At 35.9% G+C, this 22,924-nt stretch overlaps 1 protein-coding gene across 17 annotated transcripts in view; it reads left to right on the forward strand.

Moving 5' to 3' along the window:
- The window catches only part of TMCC1 (transmembrane and coiled-coil domain family 1), a 177,099-nt gene that overhangs the window by 101,448 nt on the left and 52,727 nt on the right, over positions 1 to 22,924 (forward strand). Inside the window, exon 1 of one of the 17 annotated variants that reach the window (XM_019746882.2) lies at positions 19,548 to 19,698. The exons of 14 other annotated variants lie outside the window; for them this stretch is intronic. In XM_019746882.2, the coding sequence (XP_019602441.1) occupies positions 19,672 to 19,698 (27 nt within the window). In that variant the 5' untranslated portion in view covers positions 19,548 to 19,671. Of the gene's footprint in view, positions 1 to 19,547; positions 19,714 to 22,924 lie in introns of those variants that run through there. 2 more of the 17 variants (XM_019746856.2, XM_019746875.2) reach the window with 2 other exon arrangements.

The following is a 22,924-nucleotide window of genomic DNA, read 5'->3' on the forward strand; positions in this document are numbered from 1 at the left end:
TAATGGGGGAAGTCTCTTGAAGAGTTTTGTTGCACTCTAAATGATTAACAAAAATAATCATAAAAGTAGTTAAAACCACAGATAAGCTTATAGGCTAAAAAACCTGGTTTCAAAACCCTTCTTTTATTAGCTTTCAGTTCTGTTCTCTTGAGCAAGTTTCATACTAATACACTAATAGTAATAACTTCCTCCTAAGGCTGTTATGAGGATTATATTGAGTATACGTAAAACTATATATAGTAATATACTAAGGTTACATATGTATGCTATTTTCACTTTCTTTAGAAAGTGGTGAAGATAAATGGGTTCTCTCAACTTAAGAATACTTGGTTTTCTAAAAACTCCCACAACAAACCAACCTCTATGCCACCCTCCTACATCTTCCTCTGAAATTGCTACAAGAGCTCTCTGACCTCTAGGCACCTAATTAGTACCAGTGTTAAAGTTATAAGGAGAAATTTAAGACTTAAATATCTTATCAATGTGAGCATCCATTTGTCATCTAACTTCATGCATAGAGCACAATGTTAGTCAAATTAACTAATCTAGAAATTTGGATAATTCCAAAGAAATTCTTTTAAAATCATACCCTTTGGTGTCACTAGAATTAAAGAGGCTTTTCACTATGTACAGTTTCATTAGATGCTGTTATGACTGTAATTGTTTTTTAAAACAAATGAAACCTACCAAGTCAAGATTTTTTTTTCTTTAGCAGCGCTGGGCATTTTACAGACAGATTAGCCTATTTGCCAGTTCTTATACACTGACTGAAATATACATACAATTAATTTACTTGGTCTGCAACATATAATAAAAGAGTAAATTTTTATAACTAACTCAAATGCCCATCAGGATATCTAGACCAGTGTAGGTATTTTATTATTTACTCATGAGATGCTATGAGAGTTGGGAATAGGAAGACATTTTACACAAAGGGAACTTCGAGAAAGCTTCAGTTGGGCAATGGCATTTGGGCCTCTAGATCACAGTGATCTTGGATCTGTAGAGAAGTAGAAGGGCATTCTAGGGTGAGAGAGCTGCAGGAGCCAAGGCCCAGAGGTGGTATGTGGATGTTATACATGTAGTGCACAAGCCACCCAATTCTGTTGAGCTGTCACAATGTGATTTTAAAGACATTGGAAGAAAATGAAGCTAGCAAGTTTCCTTTAAGATAAGTTGAATAAAATGAAGCATCTCCCTGGGGATTTGGTTTGCCACTTGAGGTAGGTCAAGCTATAAGAATATCAAAGATAGGTTGTATAGCGAAGGTAAGCAAAGTGCTGACCTTTTTTGAACCTTCATTTCCTCATCTTTAAAAACAAGTCAGTAGGAGCAGCCCGATGTCAGTAGGGGCGGCCTGATGACTCACTTGGTTAGAACACGAGCTCTTAACAACAGGGTTGCGGGTTTGATTCCCACATGGGCCAGTGAGCTGCACCCTCCACAACTAGATTGAAGACAACAAGCTGCCGGTGAGCGGCCGGATGGTTCAGTTGGTTAGAGCACCCGAGCTCTTAACAACAAGGTTGCTGGTTCAATTCCCGCATGGGATGGTGGGCTGTGCCCCCTGCAACTAGATTGAAAACGGCAACTAGATTGAAAACGGCGACTGGATTTGGAGCTGAGCTGTGTGCTCCAAAACTACCCTGTTTCCCCAAAAATAAGACCTAGCTGGACAATCAGCTCTAATGCGTCTTTTGGAGCAAAAATTAATGTAAGACCCGGTCTTATTTTACATTAGAGCTGATAGTCCGGCTAGGTCTTACTTTCGGGGAAACGGTAGATTGAAGGACAATGACTTAACTTGTAGCTGATGGGTCCTGGAAAAACACACCGTTCCCAAATATTCACCAATAAAAATTTTTTTAAAAAATGAAGTCAATAAATAACAAGATTGCAGGGTATTTTGGGGATTGAATGAAGTAATGTATATGACTTCATAAAAGATCACTATTCTTTTGGTGATTACTGATAGTAGTATTTGTAATGAAAATAATAATAATATTGTTTAAGATGAGGAGATGTTTTGTTATCCAAAAGAATCCATGGCGCATTGCAGCCTAACAGCTGTATAAGTATTTTTAATTCTGGTATCAATCTCTCATATTCTACAGTGCCATTTGTGTAATGTGACTACAACTTTTCTCATTTCATGATTGATTTTTTGGCTCTGAATATTTCACATAAACATATAGAGGAGTAGCTGCTTATTCCACAGATTCACCATGGCAGATACCATGAAGTACAGATGACACTTTTCTACAGAAGTCTTTTGATAGGAATGTTTAATTCCTTCCATATCCCTTATCCCAGCCCCCCTATATAAGTTCAAATTTGTACAAATTACAAGAAGATCTTTCTAAGAGAGTTGATTTAGACAAGAATTTTATCATAAGAGGCTTTAAAGATGAGGAAACTGGGGCTTGGTGAGACTTGTATCCACAGGTAGTTGGTGCCAAAACTAGAATTCAGTCTATGTTTTCTTCTCTCCTTGGCTAGGACCTTTCTTTAATATATACCATTCCGTCCCTTACCAAATACATCTGTGTAGTAAACCTATATTGGTCCTAAGAGTTGGGGTGGCTGAGGAGAGAACAATTTGTTAGAAATATTACATAGAGGAGTGATTTTTAAGTTTTAATAACTTCTTAACAAATTTAACAAGTTTTAACAGCTTCTTACAATATAATTCATACAGCATACAATTTACCCATTGAAATTATACAATTCTATGACTTCTACTGTATTCAGTTTTGCAACCATCACCACAATTGATTTTAGAACACTTTTATTACCCCCAAAAGAAACTCCACACATCTTAGCCATCACTGCCCAATCTCCCTGTTACTTCAGCCTTAGACAACAACTAATCTAGTTTCGGTCTTTCTTGATTTTGTACGTTCTGGATATTTTATGTAAATGGAATCATACAAGATTTGGTACTTGTGACTAGCTTCTTTTATTTAGCACACTGTTTTCAAGATTCATCTGTGTTGTCATATGTATCCGTATTTCCTTCTTATTGCCAAATAATATTCCATTGTGTGGATATGTCACATTTATCCATTCATCAGTTGATGGATATTTGAATTGTTTCCACTTTTTGATATTATGAATAAAGCTGTTGTGAATATCTATTTATCAGTTTTTGTGTGAACATATGTCTTCATTTCTCTTGGGTATGTACCTAGGTCATATGGTAACTCTATGTTTAATCATTTGAGGAACTGCCAGACTGTTTACCAAAGGGACTGTATCATTTTACATTCCACCAGCAGTCCAAGAAGTTTGCGTTTTTCTTCACATTCTCACCAACTCTTGTTATTATCTGTCTTTTTTATTGTGGGTATCCTAGTGGTTGTGAAATGGTATCTCATTCTGGTTTTGGTTTGCATTTCTGTAATGGCGAATGACATTGAGCATCCTCTCATGTGCTTACTGGCCATTTATACATCTTCTTTTGAGAAATGTCTATTCAGGTCCTTTACCCAATTTTAAATTGGGTTTTCTTTTTAATATTGAGTTGTAACACTTCTTTATACGTTCTTGATACAATCCCTTATAAGATAAATGATTTGCAATTTTTTTTTCTCATTCTGTGGGTTGTCTTTTCACTTTCTTAATGGTGTTCTTTGAAGTTTGCCTATTTTTTTGTTGTTGTTTATGCTGTTGGTGTCATATGTAGGAAACCATTGACTAAATCCAAGGTCACAAAGATTTAGCTTTTACATTTAGATCTTTGATTGATTTTGAGTTAATTTTTGTGTATGGTATGAGGTAGGGTCAGCTTTATTCTTTTGCATGTTAATAGCCACTTGTCTCAGTACCACTGTTGAAAAGACTGTCTTTTCTCCTCTGAGTTGTCTTGGCAAAGGAAATGATTCTTAACCCTTTTTTCAAAGGAGAGGTAAATGGCAGAAATGAAAGCATTGTAGGTAAATTATGTAAGGAGTGTGAGGTTGATATTTAGGTCAGAGAGTTCTTTGCCTAAAGCTGACATTTGGAAACCAGAAGTAATAGATGAGACATCTGCCAAGGAGAAGTTACAATATGGAATTAGAGAGTGAAGTTGTGCTGGTACAAGTCTATGGAATCTACAGTTAATCAGATGAGTGCATAGAGAAATTTTGAGAGAAGTTTAAGTATGCAAAAATTACTTCAAATTTATAAGATAAAGAAAGCCAATATAGAAAAAAAAAGTGGTTGAGATAGAGCATGAGAAATGTATGATTTTCATCCAGGTGTGTGAAGTGGGTGGGGATAGGGATAGCACCAATGAGATTTAACTTATTAGACGTGTAAGTTTAAGATATAATTGCAAAGGGTTGATGAGTCCTAAGATTGGTGATCTCAGAGGTGAGGTGGAACAGTGTCGGATGTTAAGGTCAAAGTGTATCCCATTTGATTAACTTGCAAGTCCCAGAAGAGCTAGATGTTATGAAGCACAGATCTATAAAGGTTTATCCATGTATCCAGTGGAATCTTGGAAATTTTTGTTCAGGGAACGGGGAAGACAGAATACGAGTGAAGTAATGAAGTCGCGATGGAAAGCAGAGGTAAGTGCAAAAGGCCAAAATAATGCTACAGCTTGTGGAGAAGAGTAGACTTTGCCTTGAATCATGAGGTGGTCACTTCTTAGAATTACTTCTCATGTTCATACCCTTTGAGGACCCTTCTCATCCCACCAGTAAGGGGCCTGCAGTTAATTCCTAAATGTCACGGAACTGAGCATCTCTTGAGTACTTCATAGTCCTGACCTCTCCGCTGCTTGCACACTTCTTATCCTTCCCGTGGTGGAGTTGATAAACATTATTTGGAATTATAAAACTAATAGACCAGGAAAAGAGTACATGAAAAGAATACAAGAAAAGAGCAGAACAGTTTTTATTCCTTGATTTATCCTGTGCCATTATCTTCTTGAGGACAAGTACAAAGTTCGAGCTTTAGTTGTTACCCTGCTGTCGCTATTCCATTATCAAGCAGTAGACATGCTTCTCTTTGATAGAGTTCAGCTGTTGGGGTTGTCGTCAGCTGGCACAGGGGAAGCAGAGAACTTTGAACTCTAACTCTGATTTGCAAACTTTCAATTTCTGCATAGAAATCTGTGATGATTGGTGTCTATGAGAACAGATCTGTGATGGAAATCGGTCTAGGAAAGGTAACTATTAGGTTGGTACAAAAGTAACTGCAAAAGTAACCGCAGTTACTTGTGCACCAAGCTAATAATGCACATTGAGCCCGTGCTGTATGTGAGGCAGTCTGAAGCGCTTGAAGATGAGGTAAGAGTCTCAGAGATCACAAAGGCCTGAGCCATTCTTGTTTATTGTTCTGCTTCTCAGAAATGACAGAACTGGGATTCAGAAGAAAGGGCAGTTGATTGAGAAACATTATTTGAGAGAAAGGTAATGCTGTGAGCTAATTTGGTGTGCACATGTGTGTACATACGTATTTAATAAATGATGGGTAGTAGGAAAAGGGAACCAAACGTATGATTTTTAAAACCTAGTTCACCCCTCTCCTATGTAGTGTTTAAAAGCAGGAAATCTGAAATTCAACTACCTAGGTTTCCAGCATCTTTCTTCCTTTCATATATGACCCCTTCCCACCAGGTCGTATTAGAGCTAGCAGAATAGGGTATAGAATGAGTTAAACTCCCGTTTCTGCTCTGGCCATGATACACCACTTGAGATCTACAGACTCTAGAGCAAGACTGCTGAGTTGAGTCTTATCCTTCTCAGATTTCTCACCCCTTGTGAACACAGGGCATTGAACCTGTTTGGTGTAAAGGGAAACTGGGATTGGGGGGAAAATTCTTAGGCTGTTACTACATGGAGATTATAAATTACCAGACCAATGACCTCAGCCTTGTACTGTATGCTGACCAACTTTTGTCAAAAACCCAGATTAGATCCGATATTTTGCAACAATATACTCAAGAAAATGCTACCCATCTGTTCCTTAGACTATCCCAGCTCTCTTCCAATTATCAAGTCAGATTTCCACTTGTCTCTTATAGAAACTCACTCACTGAACTGATTTTATAATAAGCCCTTGATTTTTGTTATAGATGGATATAAGCATTCCCCATAAAGAATGTTTTTACATCTTTTGTAGAAATCATTGTTAAAGATTTGAACTTGTAGTCAATTTTTGCTATATAAAAGTCCACATGCAAGATTTTTCTCCAGTTAAGTGTGCTGATAAATTCTTAAGCACTTTTTAAACAGCTAATGAAAAAATGCAGAGTATTTTCAGTTGTGCTTTGGTTCCAGAAAATTCAAAAGTATTCAATTGTAGTAACTAGCCTTAGTTTATGGTTCTGACTCAATTATCTGTCTTTCTGTCCCCCGATATATCTTTTGTTCTTTAATTATAATTTTCATTGAGTTTATAAATAATATGTAAATTTTGTAAGTTCTTTTTTGGAAGTTAGGTAGATTATTAATTGGTAAGTGGTATTACAACAGAATTGAGTAGTAATAGATCCATTCCAAGCCTCAGTATTTCTAATGAATTTAGCACCTGAGCAGAGATGCGCCTTTTGAAACGTATAATATTAGAACTGAGGAACCAGATGTGAAAATAAAAACTTTCTTTTGAGAAAAAAGTACAGTTCTGGAGTTTATATGTTATAGATAATATTTTTTTCTTGGTGTAAGATACATGAATCATAGACCTATGGTTTCAAGCCTATGGGCTTAGACGTTTGGTGACAGTGGACCTGTTGTCAGTAGTCCATATGTCCCATATGTATTTTTCAAAAAGGGTTTATTAAAACTATATTCTCTATAATTGGAAGTTTGTACATTTTTTAACCTTTTAATATCACTGGTTATTACATGGTATTAGGAAATTAAGGTAAATTTAGTAGGTGTGGTGATGGTATTGTAGTTATTTAGGAGAATGGTCTCAAATTTAGGAGATATGTGCTGAATATTTGGGTGTGGAGTATCATGTAATATACTTTAGTGGTGTAAGCGTTGTGTGTGTGAGTGTGTGTGCGTGTGTGTGTGTAGATGAAGCAAATACGTTAGAGGGCTAACAGTTTTTGGATCTATGGATCTAGGTGGTGGCTGTGTGATGTTTATTATAACATTCTGTTTTTTTCTGTATATTTGAAGTTTTTTATATTTGAAAGAAAAAAAGGTGCTCATACTTGAAAATAATTGTTATCAGTACTTAGTCCAACCTTCGTTTTTTTAAATGAGAAGTTTCGTCACAATGATTCAACTCCATAGACTTGTTTTTGCCTAACGCTATACTACTAGCGTAAGGGGATAACTAAAGTATCAGGCAACTGCGTGCTGCAATGACTGCGGCATCCTTTCTGCCCTGAGTGACTCTGTAGGCTACCTAGGCGATGCAGACTGTCCTGCCAGTTACAGATGTGGAGGAGTCAGTAGAATTGATGGTTTGGCATCCATGTTTGTAAGTACCACGTGAACTTGGTGATCCTGGAGCCCGTTACCTGCTCACTCTTCCTTGTAAGAGATCCACAGCCTCAATCGAGGTGACCTGCAGACTTCTGGGTCATTTATAAGGTTAGAAAGACAGATTCCCCACCCCCTTCCCACCAGGTCATATTAGAGCTAGCAGAATAGGGCATAGAATGAATTAAACCCCGGCTTCTGCTCTGGCCATAGTATACCACTTGAGGTCTACAGACTCTAGAGCAAGACTGCTGAGTTGAGTCTTATCCTTCTCAGAGGTTCCAAGAGCACTTCCACATGGTACACAGTTCGCACTGTTGAGTAGAATCACTGCCAGACTACATGTGCCAAATAACCTGCTGTACTGTCTTGTAGCAGATGATTTTGGGCAGAGCAGGGCTCACTGACAGCTACAGCCCTCCTTACTTAGGAGATCCTTACTTAGGATTTGACAGGAGCTAGCCTGCTCATCAGCTTTCTCACATGTGCTCACATTCACTCTCTCATGTGCATACTTTCGAAATGTACTTGAACCTTCACAACCCCTAGTTCTCCTTAAACAGTTTTTTTTTTTGTGTGTGTGTATATGTTTAGATAATACATCATCAGATTAGTGTTCTTTCATCTTTAACATTTGAGTGTTCACAGTGTAACTGATATTTATGTTCTCATAATTTTTCCTTTTTTTGTGTGTGTTATAAAATATTTTAAACAAACAGAAAAACACCCAAGACCATTACCAGGCTTTTTCAAACTTATTATTTTGAAGTATTTGCTTCAGATAGAGTTTATTTTTGTGTACCACTCCTCAATCCATTCCCCCTTCTTCAGAGATAACTGCTATTCTGAATTTAGTGCATTTCATCAACATATATGCTTATGTACTTGTATTGCATATGCATGTATCCATAAATAATATATAGTGTTGTTTTACATGGTTTTAAATGTTATGTAAATGGTTCTCTGTGTGTAATTTTTATAACTTCCTTTTTTCACTCAATATCTAGATTTTGAAATGTATTCACATTGATGCATATAATTCTGATTTATTTTAATTGTAATATTCTATTGTATGAATATATCACAATTTAGATAGATTCTCTTGTTAATGGATATAGAGGATGTTTTCAGTATTTTATTGCTTCATAAACAGTGCTTCAGTGAATATTCTTGAACATATCTTCTGCAGACATGAGTTTCTCCAGTATATACACCTGGGAATGGAATTACTGGGTTGTGCGGTATATTTACCTTCAATTTAAGAAGACATTGCCAGATTGCTTCCAGAGTGATTCCAAAAATTTAAACTCCCATCAACAGTGCCTGAAAGTTTCCATTGCTCCACAACCTCTAATCAGTGGCGCTTTGGTCCCAAAAAGGTGGAATGAACCCCAATTGCTTTTTTTTCTTTCTCCTTCATCTTTTTGGCAATGAAGTAAAAAGCCCCAGCTTCTGGCTAGATGACAGGAAAGGGGGACTCTAGAGAACTAGAAAATTCTAGGGAGATTATCAGAGGGAGGAGCGTGGGAAATAAACTCTTTAAATTTTACTGTGAACTTCTGGACTTACCCATGTGATGTGCATGCAGAAAGTGGACCGCACACACCATACCTACTCTTTGAAAAATGAAGTTTAGGTTAGATCACTGCCCACATACCAGACTGGCGCACATGTGGGACAGATCTAAATAACACTGCAAAGACTTTGAAAACTTAACTGAATTTCAGGAACCACAGTGCACCAAAGGCTGGTCAGAAATTATGGCCTGAAGAAAACTGGATTGATTGCCTGCTAAAAGAAAAATTCTCCATAGAATTTTAAAATTACCTACAACCTCATAACAGTGTTTAAAATGTCCAGGATACAATAAAAAATTACTTGGCATTTGGTAAAAAAAGAAAATCAAGCACATGGAAAAAAATCAGTCAAAAGATGCCAGTGCCAAGGAAACACAGACATAAGTATTCTATGACAAAGAATGTAAAGGAGCTATTATAAAAATGTTCCAACAATTAAAGGCAAACACTCTTGAAATGAAGAGAAAGATAGAAATTCTCTACAAAGGAATAAAAGAGATAACCAATGGGAATTTTAGATCTGAAAAATACAGTAACTGAAAAAGAATCCACTGAAAAGAATGATTGCAGAGATTTCCCCTCAGAAATCTTGGAGGACAGAAGGAAGTGGAATTACATTTTTAAAGTTCTGGGGGATGACAGGTGGGGGGAAGGCAGGATATCAACTTAGGTTTTATATCCAGCAAAAATATTCTTCATAGACAAGGATAAAATAAAGACATTCTCAGATGAAGGAGAACTAAAATAATTTGTGGCCAGTAGACCCTGCTGTAAATTTCTAAAGGAAGTTCTTAGGACAGAAGGAAACTACTTGGAGCATCAGCAGTGAAGGGAGAGCAACAGAAATGGTTAATATCTGAGTAAATGTTTATACTTCTCTTGAATTATTCAACTGACAGTTGAAAGCAAAACATTATAACATTGTGTGATAGGACATGTATGTATATAGATATAATACATAAGGAAGGAAGGTTAAAGAACCCTGATGATAAGGTTTGTACCTTCTCCTTGAAGTGGTAAAATATTGATTCTAAGTAGTCCATGAATATTGTGATCCGTAGAGCAACCACTTACAAAAAAAACTTTACCAAAAAATATAGTCAAAAGAACAATATTTTTTGTGTTATAAAATATTTTAAACAAACAGAAAAACACCCAAGACCATTACCAGGCTTTTTCAAACTTATTAGTTTGAAGTATTTGCTTCAGATAGAGTTTATTTTTGTGTACCACTCCTCAATCCATTCCCCCTTCTTCAGAGATAACTACTATTCTGAATTTAGTGCATTTCATCAACATATATGCTTATGTACATATATGCTTATGTATATTTTAAACAGAAAAACACCCAACACCCATTACTGTTAGTATTTTTAAGTGAAATACTTAAAAAATGTTCAAATAACCCAAAAGAAAGCAGCAAAGGAGAAAAGAATGGAATGAAAAACAGAACAAATAAAAAACAAATGAAACAGGAGATCTGAATCCAAACATATCAGTAATTTACGTTAAATGTAAATAGTGTAAACATGCCAATTAAATGACAGATTATCAGACTGGATTTTTATAGCACAATCTGATTATCTCCTGTTTATTAAAAAGACTCATTTCAAATATAAATGATATAAGTAAATTACAAGAAAAAGGATGGAAAAAGAATACCATGAAAAACATAAACCAAAAGAAGTCTAGAGTGGCTATGTATTAATATCAGACAAAACAGACTTTAAAGAAAATTACCAGGAATAAAGATAATGCATAAGGATTAAAAAAAAAATCAGTTTACTAAGAAAACAGTCCTAACATTGCTAAAATATGACAAATACTTTCTTAACAACAGAGCTTCAGGATACTGGAAGAAAAATGGACAGAACTATAATCCATGATTATAATTGGAGACTTCAGCACTCCTCTTTGTGATCTATAGAACCTAGTAGGCAGAAAATTAGGGAGGATGTAGAACTAAATAGTACTTTCCACCAATGGGATCTTTTGTCATGTATGGCACACTTCAGACAATAACAGAATTCATATTTTTTTCAGATCCAATGAAACATTCATCAAGATAAGCCATATCGTGGGTCATAAAATTAACCTGAAATAAATTTAGCTGCAGTTCACTTCATACTTAATGGTATAAGCTTGAATCTCTTCATTTTAAGATTGGGAAGAAGGAAATAATGTCATCCCAGTTCACTCCTTTTTAACATTGTACTTAAGTCCCAACCAGTACAATTAGGCAAGAAAAAGAAATAAAAGGTGTATAGATGAGAAAGGAAGAAATAAAATGGACCCTACTCACAACTACGTGACTATCTACATAGGAAATCCTGAGGAATCCACAAAAAATTCCTAGAAGTAATAAGTGAGTTTAGCAAGGTTGAAAGACCCAGTGTCAACCCACACAAACCAATTGAGCTTTTATGTACTTGCACTGAACAGTTGCAGGGGGTGGGGGAGGGTACTGTTTATAAAAGCAGCAAGAGAGAGAGACTTAAGTGTAATTTGAAAACCATATACAGGATCTCTGTGTTGAAATGCTGAAACATTGATGAAAGAAATTAAAGAAGACGCAAATACAGAGATATGTCATTCAGGGACTAGAAGACTCAGTAGAGTAAGATGTCATTTTTCTCCAGTTGACCCATAGATTTAATAAAATTCCAATAAAAAAATCTCAGCAAGATATTTTGTAATTATAGACAAGTTTATATGGAAAAGCAAAGGAACTAGAATACCAAACCAATCTTAGAAAAGAAGAATAAAGTTGAGTGAAGTATTCTACCCAGTTTTAAGACTTACTGTAAAGCTACAGTAATCAAGATGGTATCATATTGGCAAAAGGATAGATACATAGATTAATGGAACAGAATACAAAGTTCAGAAGTAGAACCATGTAAATATTTCCAATTCATTTTTGATAAAAATGCAGACAATTCAAGGGAGAAAGGATAGTGTTTTCCCAAAAAAGATGTTGGAAAAATTCAACATGCACATGCAAAAACATGAACCTCTACCTAGACCTCAAAAATTAACGCAAAGTAGACAATAAATCTATATGTAAAACATACAACTTTTAGAAGAGCACATAGAAAATCTTTGACCTTGGATTAGGTCAAAAGTTCTTAGGTATGACACCACAAGTGCGATTTATTAGAGAAAAATATGACAAACAGGAATTCAAAATTTAAAAAATTTTAATCAATGATAGACACTCTTAAGAGAATGAAAAGGCATGCTACAGCCTGGGAGAAACATTTGCAAATCACATACCTGACAAAGCTTGTATATTTAGAATATATACATATTTTTAAAAACTGTCAAAACTGACCAGTAAAGAAACAACCCAATTAAAAAATGGTCAAATTTTCTAAAAGAGGATGTACAGTGGCAAATAAATACATGAAAAGTTGTTAAGCATTATAAGCCATTAGGGAAATGCAAATTAAAACTATGATGAGATACCATTAGTCAAATGACTAAAATAAAAACTGACAATTCCAAATGCTGTCAAGAATACAGAGAATAACTGGAGCTCTCAAGCTTACTTATAGGAAAGGGAGAATGGTACAACTACTCTGGAAAACAGTTTGGTGATTTTGTTTTTAAGGTAAACATACATTGACCATGTGACCCAACATTGTGATCCCAAGTTTTTAACTTATAGAAATGAAAGCTTACATTTCCAGAAACCCTTTACACTAATGTTTAGAGCAGCTCTATTTACTCATAATTGCCCCCAAGTGGAAGCCATTCAGATGTCTTTCGGCCAGTGAATGAATAAACAAACCGGTACATCCATACAGTGAATTACTACTCAGCAATTAAAAGAAGTGAACCATTAATACATACAACATCCTGGCTACATCTCAGAGGAGGCATTGTGCTGAGTAAAAAAGAAAAAAATCATCTCAAAAAGTTATATACTGTATGATTCTGTTTATATCACATTCTCAAAATGACAAAACTGGTGAAAAGAATGGATTATGGATTAGCAGTGGCATTAGGTACAACTACACAAGGGATTCTTTTAGAGCAATAGAACTGCTCTGATTGCGCTGGTGGTTGTATGAATCTCTGCTTGTTTTCAAATTCATAGACCTGTGCACATTGCTAAGAAGTCATTTTTGTGGTGTTAATTTAAAACATTTTTTTTAACATAGTGGCATAAAATGACTATTATTTGTCATGGACTGACCAGATTGTTCTTCTGCTTTACATTGTGTTGGCTGGCCCGTTGGGATGTTGGGAAGGCCCAAATGGCCTCACTCACATGGCTAGCAGTTTATGTTAGCCCTTAACGCAGAGTTCAGCTGTGGCTCTTGGCCGAGGACCTTGATTCTCTTACTCTTAGTACTTGGTTGATTGGAGACTGTGCCACTGGGCCCCACAGGACAACTACTACATAAGGCCACTCTGCTAAGACTGGGAGGCATAGCAGCTTTACCTAATATATAAAAACAAAACACAGGGAGGCAGCCAAAATGTGCAAAGAAACATGTTCTAAATGAACAGAACAAAGCTCCAGAAAAAGAACTAAACAAAATGGAGACAAGCAATCTACCAGCCGCAGAGTTCCAAACACTGGTTATAAGGATGCTCAGTGATCTCAGGGAGAACTTAAAAAAAGAGATAGGAAACATAAAAATAGCAATAGAAACCATAAAAAAGAACGAGTCAGAAATAAAGAATAACTGAAATGAAGAATACATTAAAGGGAATCAGCATTAGATTAGCTGAAGCAGAGGATCCAGTCAGTGTTTAGTAGATAACTAAGCAGAAAACACCTAATCGGAACAGCAAAAAGAAAAAAGAATCCATCAAATATATGGTGATGGAAAGAGAACTGACTCTGGGTGATGAACACACAATATGATAATGTATAGATGATATATTACAGAATTGTGCACCTGAAATCTATGTAACTTTACTAACAATTGTCACCCCAATAAACTTTAATTAAAAAAAAAAAAGAATCCAAAATAATGAGGATAGTTTAATGGACCTCTGGGACAACATCAAGCAAGCCAACATTTGCATCATTGGGGTACCAGAAGGAAAAGAGAGAGCAAGGAATTGAAAATCTATTTGCAAAAATAATGACAGAAAGCTTCCCTAACCTGGTGAAGGAAATATACAAGTCCAGGAAGCACAAAGAGTACCAAACAAGATGAACCCAAACAGGCCTACACCAAGACACATCATACTAGGTTGGTGCAAAAGTAATTGTGGTTTAAAAGGTTTAAAAAAAAAAATTTGCAAAAACCGCAATTACTTTTGCACCAACCTAATAAAATGCCTAAGGTTCAAGACAAAGAATCTTAAAAGCAGGAAGAGAGAAGTAGTTAGTTACCTACAAGAGAGCTCCTATAAAACTGTCCACTGATTTCTCAACAGAAACTTTGCAGGCCAGAAGGGATTGGCAAGAAATATTCAAAGTGACAAACAGCAAAAACCTACAACCAAGATTAGTCTACCCAGCAAAACTATCATTTAGAATCGAAGGACAGATAAAGAGCTTCCCAAACAAGAAAAAACTAAAGAGTTCATCACCACCAAACCAGAATTACAAGGAATCTTAGAGGTACTTCTTTAAAATGAATGAATGAATGAATGAATAAAATGAATAATAAAATGGCAATTACTGTACATCAACAATTACTTTAAATGTAAATGCATTAAATGCTCCAATCAAAAGATAGCATGGCTGAATGGATAAGAAAACAAGATCCTTATATATGCTACCTACAAGAGAATCACTTCAGATTGAAAGATACACACAGGCTGGAAAGTAAAAGGATAGGAAAAAGATATTTCATGAAAATGGAAACAAAAAAATGAAAAAAGCTAGGGTAGCAATGCTTATACTAGACAAATTAGACTTTAAAACAAAGGCTATAACAAGACAAAGAAGGACCCAGTAATTCCACTTCTGGGTATTTATCCAAAGAAACCCAAACGCTACTTGGAGGGGATGTGTGCATCCATATGTTCATTGCAGCATTATTTGCAATACCAGAGATACAGAGGCAACCTGAGTGTCCATGAATAAATGAATGGATAAAGAGTAGGTGATACATACACACAGTGGAATATTTTCAGCCATGGAGGGGAATGGGTTCTTGCCATCTGTGGCAGCATTGAGGGACCTGGAGGGTATTGTGCTGAGTGAAGTATGCCAGAGAAAGACAGATGCAATGTGATTTCGCTTATATCAGAATCCAAAGAACAAAATATGTGAACAAAACAAAACAGAAACATACTCATAGATACAGAGAACATTTTGATGGTTGCCAGATGGGGTGTGGGTGAAAAAGAGGAAGGGATTAAAAAGTACAGTTGGTTATTACAAAGTAGTCATGGGGATGTAGGGTATATAGCATAAGGAATATAGTCAATAATATTATAATAACTATGTATGGTGTCAGATGGGTACTAGATTTATCAGCGTGATAGATGGAAGGGGTGTTGGGGGGCAGAGTGGAAAAGGTGAAGGCATTAAGAAGTACAAATTGGTAGTTACAAAATAGTCTTGGAGATGTAAAGTAAAGCATAGGGAATATAGTCAATAATGTGGTAATAACTGAACTATGTGTAGCACCGGGTGGGTAGTAGACTAGTCATGGGGATCACTTCTTAAATTATATGAATGTCCACCACTATACTGTACACCTGAAATTAATATAAAAGAATATTGAACGTCAACTGTAATTGAAAAATTCTAAAAGGAGGGGAGAAGGTGAAGGGGGAATAAGAGATTCAAATTTCCAGGTATAAAACAAATAATGTAATGTACAGCATAGGGAATATAGTCAGTAATACTATGATAGTGTGGTACAGTGTCAGATGGCTGCTGGACTTACTATCGCGGTGATCACTTCTTTAGGTATATAAATGTTGAGCAACTATGGTATACCCCTGAGACTGATATATTGTATGTTAGCTGTATTTTAATAAAAATCTTTAAAAGAAAGAAAACTTTTTTTAACTATGTGTGGTGATGTATGTTTACTAAACTTATTGTGGTAATAATTTCAAAATACATGTTGTATTCCTAAAACTACAGTGTTACACGTCAGTTATATCTCAATTAAAAAAAAAATACACAAAAGAGCTCATATAGCACTGCCGGCCCCCTCAGAATTAATTCTGGATCTGGAAAGGAATCTTGTTGATCATCTTGTCACACAGCATCCAAAGAAGTAATTTGTCCCCAAAAAGCCCCTCGCAGAGGATTTGTATAGTGGAGGTAGAAGGCAGAAATACCAAACCAGCAATATCCTACAAAATGAGTACATTGCAAAAATTGAGGATGTTTGTGGTTTTGTTTTTGTTTTTTGCTCATTTCTTTGTTCCTTTGTTTTTAACCAGTAGTAAGCAAGAGAAACCAAATTGCTGTAACATGAATAAATGAATGCATGAAGTGGGAAAAAAGATGTTTGATGGGCAACAGCATGGTGTAGTATAAAGAACACAAATGGAGAATCAGAAAACATGGATTCTAGACCGGATGTGGCCACAACTGCGTCATTCACTTCTCCTTTGAATGCCTTGAGTTTCACACTACAAAATGATGTGTTTGATCTGAATAGTACTTCTTAATATCCCTAGGAGGCTCTAGATATCAGAATCTCTGATGAGATGTATAATTGTAAAAAAAAAAAGTATAATTCTTATTTTCAAAATACAAACTACAGAAAGCAAAGCATAATAAAAGATTCCTGGCTGGTGAGAGTACATAGAATATAGAATAAGAATATACTGAAGAGGATGTGAGGTTTTTTTACATGTTGAGAAATAGTAGTCTAGAAAATACAGATAGTCTCTAAAATCAGTAGAGTGCAGGATCTATTTATGTTTTTTGTCCCTAAATGCCAAAAACAGTGCCTGGCACATATAACACTTATTTAATAAATTAATATAGGCTCCCTCCACTAGAAAATTTTATCTTGGACTTTGAAGAGAATAATTCAGAGGTGTAAAAATTTTATCCCTTTCCCTTATTGATGAGGTATGACTAACTCTTTTTGTCCCCTACTAATGCCTGTTCACTTTTGGCCTAAAGTCTGTAGCTATAGAGTGTTATATCTACCTGTGTAGGTTTATATAATTTACCAGATGCCCACTTTTGTTCCTATTGTGATTCATAGAAGAAAACATTACTTTGTCTCCTAGCTTTGGCACTGGACTAAAACTCATACACCAAAGGAATGTCTTACTTCTTCCCTCACAAATTTATCTTCTGTGATATTGTGTTAAGATTATAAGAAAGACTCTCAGAACTCAAAAATGTAATACAGTTAATTATTCCTTTTCGATGGATGATAATGACCTCTCTGGGCACTGTTCCCTGTGTATTTTAATACAGGAATCAAAATTTCTTTTGATAGTCTAGATACCAACATAAAATTTTGTGTTTAAAGTAAATTGTTTTTTCAGAGATCCTTATGAAATGACCCAAAGCAAAACTTACTAAACATAAGGGAGACTGCATATCCAATATTTAAAAACTACCTGTTTTGAAACTACTCTTTTTTTTTCTATTTGGTGATATTTTTATTTCCTAGAGTTAATAAATAAGATGCTGGATTGTATCTTTATTTAAGTAAGTTTCTTAAAGAATGGGAAAATAGTATTAGAAATTGTAAGATATTTGTCAGGTGTTTGGGTACAAATATAGATCCCAAAAAACTTGGAAATCTGTAAATAGTAAGAATATATATATCTCCTTTTTAAATGTGAGATTAGTGAACTAATATTTATAAAATTAAAGCTAGTGTATCTTGCAGTAAAATAAAAGCCTTTCTTTTTTTTCCTTTATTTGTTTCTTCCTTATCCCCCTCCCCACCCCACTTATGTATTAACAGACCTTTTTTTGCTCCCTCAATATGTCAGATATGTAACATGTACTATCTCAGGACCCGCGAACTTCACATCTCTCCCTGGAATAGCCTTCCCCAGATATCCACATGGTTTTATTCAGATCTCTGGTCAGATATCATTTTATCAGAGAGGTCCCATTATCGTTTATCCCCTTTATTTTGGTTTATTTTTCTTCATAGCATTTTATCACCAGTGAATATATTATGTATTTATTACATTTGTTTATTGGCTGTCTTCCCCAGCTAGAATATAGGCATAATCTGTTTGTTCTCTGACGTTTCTCCAGAGCCCAAACAGTGCCTCAAATATTTGAATGACTAGCTCAGCTCAAGTTCCGCCTGTAACTTTGAATCTTTTCTCCAGCACATAGTGATACACTTTCCTCGCTTCCTCTGAACATCCCTGTAGGTGCTCATGTTCTGCCTCCACTGATTCCTTAAAGATAGAGCTCTTATCGTAAACATAAACTGCATAGTAGGTGAGAACGTGGAGTCACAACTGTGTGATGTGGCTTTAAGTCCCAGCCCTGCCACTTAGCCCTGTAACCATGGGCAAGTAACTAACCTCTATTATTCCATTCTCTGCATGTAAAATGGCAATAATGACTGTTCAATAACGGGAGAGATGGAATGAGAACAGTGGGTGGGGACCTGATCGTCATGTTCTTTGTGTAACATACCTAAGTGTTTGGACTTTTTCCTATAAGTAACAGTGAGCTTTGACAGACTTTTTTTTTTTAAGTGATAGTATGACATAGGATAAAATTTCAATTTATTTAAAATTTCAACTTCATTCAATCTGTGCTAACACTAAACTATTGAAGAACTTCTAACAAATTGACCTTCCTGTTGGTGCTATCACGCAGTTTTTATTTCATCACCATACCCTGTGTTTACTACTGTTTCCTGGCTCCATTTTATTTGTGAAAAAGATTGGATCACTTTGGTCTATAGTAGAACTTCCATAATGTAAGGGAGACCACAGATGTCAAGGACTATGTCTGTTGCCCTATGTTTTCTCTTGACAGAAATTCTGTGTTCTGGCTCCTTTTCATATCTAAGACCTTTTTTAGTGTTTCCCTTATTTCTAACAGTGCACTTGTATACATTCTTGGTGTCCTGAAAAGAAACAAGAATGTGCGTTAGGTTTGTAGCAAAGTTTGCCTTTTGGGTAAATGTGAGAAATGAGGTTATTTACCATATCTTTGGTTGTGGCATACATCTGTTACCAGAAATATTTTTTCAGAATATCCTCCATGCTCCATTGTAAAGTCACGGAGAAAGTTTGGGGTTCTGCAGCTGGATCACACTGCTCAGCGCACGGTCTTGTCTCACATTAGAGTCCATATATTATTTGTGATAGAAATCAAATAACCAGTAGTTCTTCAATGTTTTATTTCCTGTGTGTTTCCTCCAGGCACAAAATAGGTTCAAGGAGAAAAGTTCTTTCCTACCTTTTAATATTTTGAGCTGCTTATGTTTGGGATTCAAAGTATTTTTGGTGCGTATTGCTTAACTGGGCTGAAAATTCTCTCATGTGACAGCAGAGATCTCTTGTTTTGGAATTGCCATTACTTTCTAGAACAGCCACTCTGTACAGCAGCCAACATGCCCTGGATCCTCCTGTTTCATATTACAGTGATACTGCTTTGTCAGGGTAGAATTCAGCCTCACAGGGCTGGAGTCAGTCTCTGCTGACCTCATGGCACAGTACAGCATGTTCAAATCTGGGAGAAACCCGAGGGTTATTCGGCATATTCCTCCACCTTCTCCCTCACAAGCATGGAACCCTCACTCTCCTCAGAAACCGTATGTTGTGTATGTGTGTGTATCTGTCTTTTTTTATTGAATTTTCTTCCTTAATTCTATAATTCTACAGCTTTAAGTGGGGGCTGGTTGAATAGACAGGCACAGGAAATGCTTTGAGCTGTTGAAACTTAGCATTTTTCAGCAATAGATTTCAGCCACGGGCATTTGCTATTTTTAAACTGACTCATGTGAGGTTGCAATAATCGAGAAACATGTTACGTGTTTCCTTAGTTGTACATTTTACCCTCAGCTATTTGGGCAGAATGCAGGGAGCTCTTTGGCCGTGTGGGCATGCTCAGAGCACACTGGAATGTTCTGACTCTCCTGTATGGTGGGCTGCTTCAGTGTAGAATCAGTGTCATCCTCACTCTCTTAGGCAAAATAGTTAGCAAAAGTAAGTGCGTCCTTCAGTGAACAAAAGAGTTTGGGTTGCCGTGGCAGCTTGGGAAAAGCTTGGGTTAAATTTGAAGATGCCAGGCGTTCATAACAAATAAGAATTTGGATTAGAGCCATTTGAAACATTTCTCACATTAAAAAAAAAGGTTCTTACCACTCAGCTACTTGTTTTCAGTGTGTTTTTCCCAAAGACTTGTTTTCTGAATTGTAAAGCAGTGAGCACATATCTCAGTGCTAAGTTCATATCTCCAGATAAGCAGAACAGGTCCCTGAGATGCAACTGGATCGGAAGATGATCTGCTTTATGCAACACAACCACCATTTTCACATTTCATCCATATTCTTACGTAGAAAATGGCCTAAAGTTTGATTTTTACCATACTTTTTGAGTTGGTTTTATAAATGATACAGACATTTTCTAAGAAATGCTAAAGCAAAGCAGATTCTTTATAGTTTTACCTGATTCTAAAGTTAATGTACATTATTAATAGTTTGCAGTTGAGCCATTGGATTTAAGATCTGAACAGATTTTTCACTCTGAAGTTTGATATTGAATTACTCTCTTATGCCTGTGGTTGATAATTTAAATGCCAACTTTGTCAACAGATTTGTGCATCTGGTCTGTACCCCTTTTTTCTGTTGTTTGTTCTGTATCTTGGATTTTAAAACCCTGGCACATCTCTGCTTATTCTAAGGTTACAAAAGGTCAGTTTACATATCTATGTTTTATGAAAAATGCTAGCCCAGGTTGAATGGGGTGGTCAGAAGGAAAGAATTTTAAGAGAGCCCTAAAAGGACAGAGGGTAGAGACCAATAGTAAAACAGAAGTTAACTACTTTTTCTCCATTATTGACAGTCTAGAGGAAGGAGAGAAATGTAGAACATTCTTTAAATATTCTTGATTTGATTTGATTTTCTCCATTGACTGCATTAATTCATGAGAAGAGAAAGTTTGCATACATATATAAAATACACACACACACACACACACACACTTAGTACCTGAGTAAATGATTGTAGATTAAACCGTTTCCTTCCTTATCTACCCACCTCTCTCTCTCACTTACTCATACTGTTCACCAACTCTGATGTACTAAAATACTCTTAATGAAACAAAGATTAAAATGTTCAGAAATGAGGTACTTGCTCCAGTATCTGGAATTTTTAATATGACTCTCTGGGTATACCAACCCAGATAGCAAGAACACAAACTACTGTGCTTTGTGAAGAGGTCATTCTAAACTGTAGAATGAACATTTTGAAGGAAGACTCAAGAGGGACAAATGTATCTGATTCTAAGAAATAAATGGAGAGTTTTAGAAAAGTGGGACATTATAAAACCCATTCTATAAATGTTGAACATATCTATATTTTAAATACATAAAATTATAATACTGTGGATGTTGACCAGTTCTAAAGATTAATAATTCTCTTTTCCTTTCTTAATAACCCTGCAACACTACACATCTGTATGTTTATGTTAAAAGCATATATGTAATGCAAACATTACAGACAATTCTTTGGCCTAAGGAATAGGCCAAGTTTATTGTACAAATGATATTGCCTAAGTTTATTGTTCAAATGCCCAGAATTTACAGTGGCAATTTAGAACATAATGTGTAATCACTTGGTCACATATAGATGCTGTACCTTTTAAACAAGTGTTATTTACATTGGGCTGTCGTTATATTAAACAGTGAACTTTTGAAAGAAAAAATAAAACTCCCCTCATATCTAAACCTTCATACTGCTTCTTGACCTCAATCTCATTATCCCATAGGGCTCAGTGCCACATAAAGGTCACATTCCAAGAGAATAATACAAAAGTCTGCCCACATTATTTGGCAATTGTAGGCTTTCTTTTTAATTGAATTCCATTAAAAAGAAATAGCTAGAGCAGTGATTTGATGAGAAGTATACAACACTGCACCAAAAGGAGATTGTTTCAAGTTGTGTTTCCCTATTCCCAGTGCTCAAAATACCTTCGTCTCTTTAAAATTAGTGAACTCATGTGAATGTATTATATCCCTTAAGACTACTGGAGGGAAAGAGGTCAAGAACTCTGACTTAAAGCTTAAAAACATTTGTCATAGATTATTTTAATTCATACCAGAAATGATTAAATGACACCTCCAGTATATCCCGTCTGGAACAGAGGGTGGTGTAAACAAATCATTTCTTCATTGAACAGTTATTGAGTCTATACATCAGGGTTTAGACTTTGAGATAGACTTGGGGTAACAGTGAAAAGTGCAGACAAATCCTTTGCCCTTATGCAGCTAACATTCTAGTTGGGGAAGACGACAATAAATATAAGCCTAATTAAACTGTAGAATATGTTAGAGAGGGATGGGCTATAAAAATAACAAAGTTGGGTAAGGAAGTTGGAAGTGCTAGGGATAGACTGCCATTTTTAATGGGATAGTAAGTAGAAGCCTCATTTAAAAAGAGACATTTGAGGAAGGGCTTGAAAGAGGTGAGTAGATTAGCCATACAACTGTCTGAGGAATGAGCATTCCCGGTAGAGGGTACAGGGAGAAAAAAGCCGGAGTGTTCTTGATGGGTACAAGGAATAGGAAAAAGGCTGGTATAACTAGAGAATGAGGGAGAGGATAGTAATAGCAATAGGGATATCAAAGATATAGTAGAATGTCTAAGTTATCTTTTGTTGTGTAACAAACTACCCCAAAGAGCTGGCAGGTCATTCACCTGCACTGTTGATAGTACTGTAAATTGTTGTCATTTCTGGAGGACAATTTGCTAATTGTTAGGCACGGCGGGAGGAATGGGTTGCGGGAGACCAAGATTGGTCTACGTATCAGAATTGATT

The sequence above is a fragment of the Rhinolophus sinicus genome, linkage group LG10 (assembly GCF_036562045.2).
Source record: "Rhinolophus sinicus isolate RSC01 linkage group LG10, ASM3656204v1, whole genome shotgun sequence".
NCBI lineage: Eukaryota > Metazoa > Chordata > Mammalia > Chiroptera > Rhinolophidae > Rhinolophus > Rhinolophus sinicus.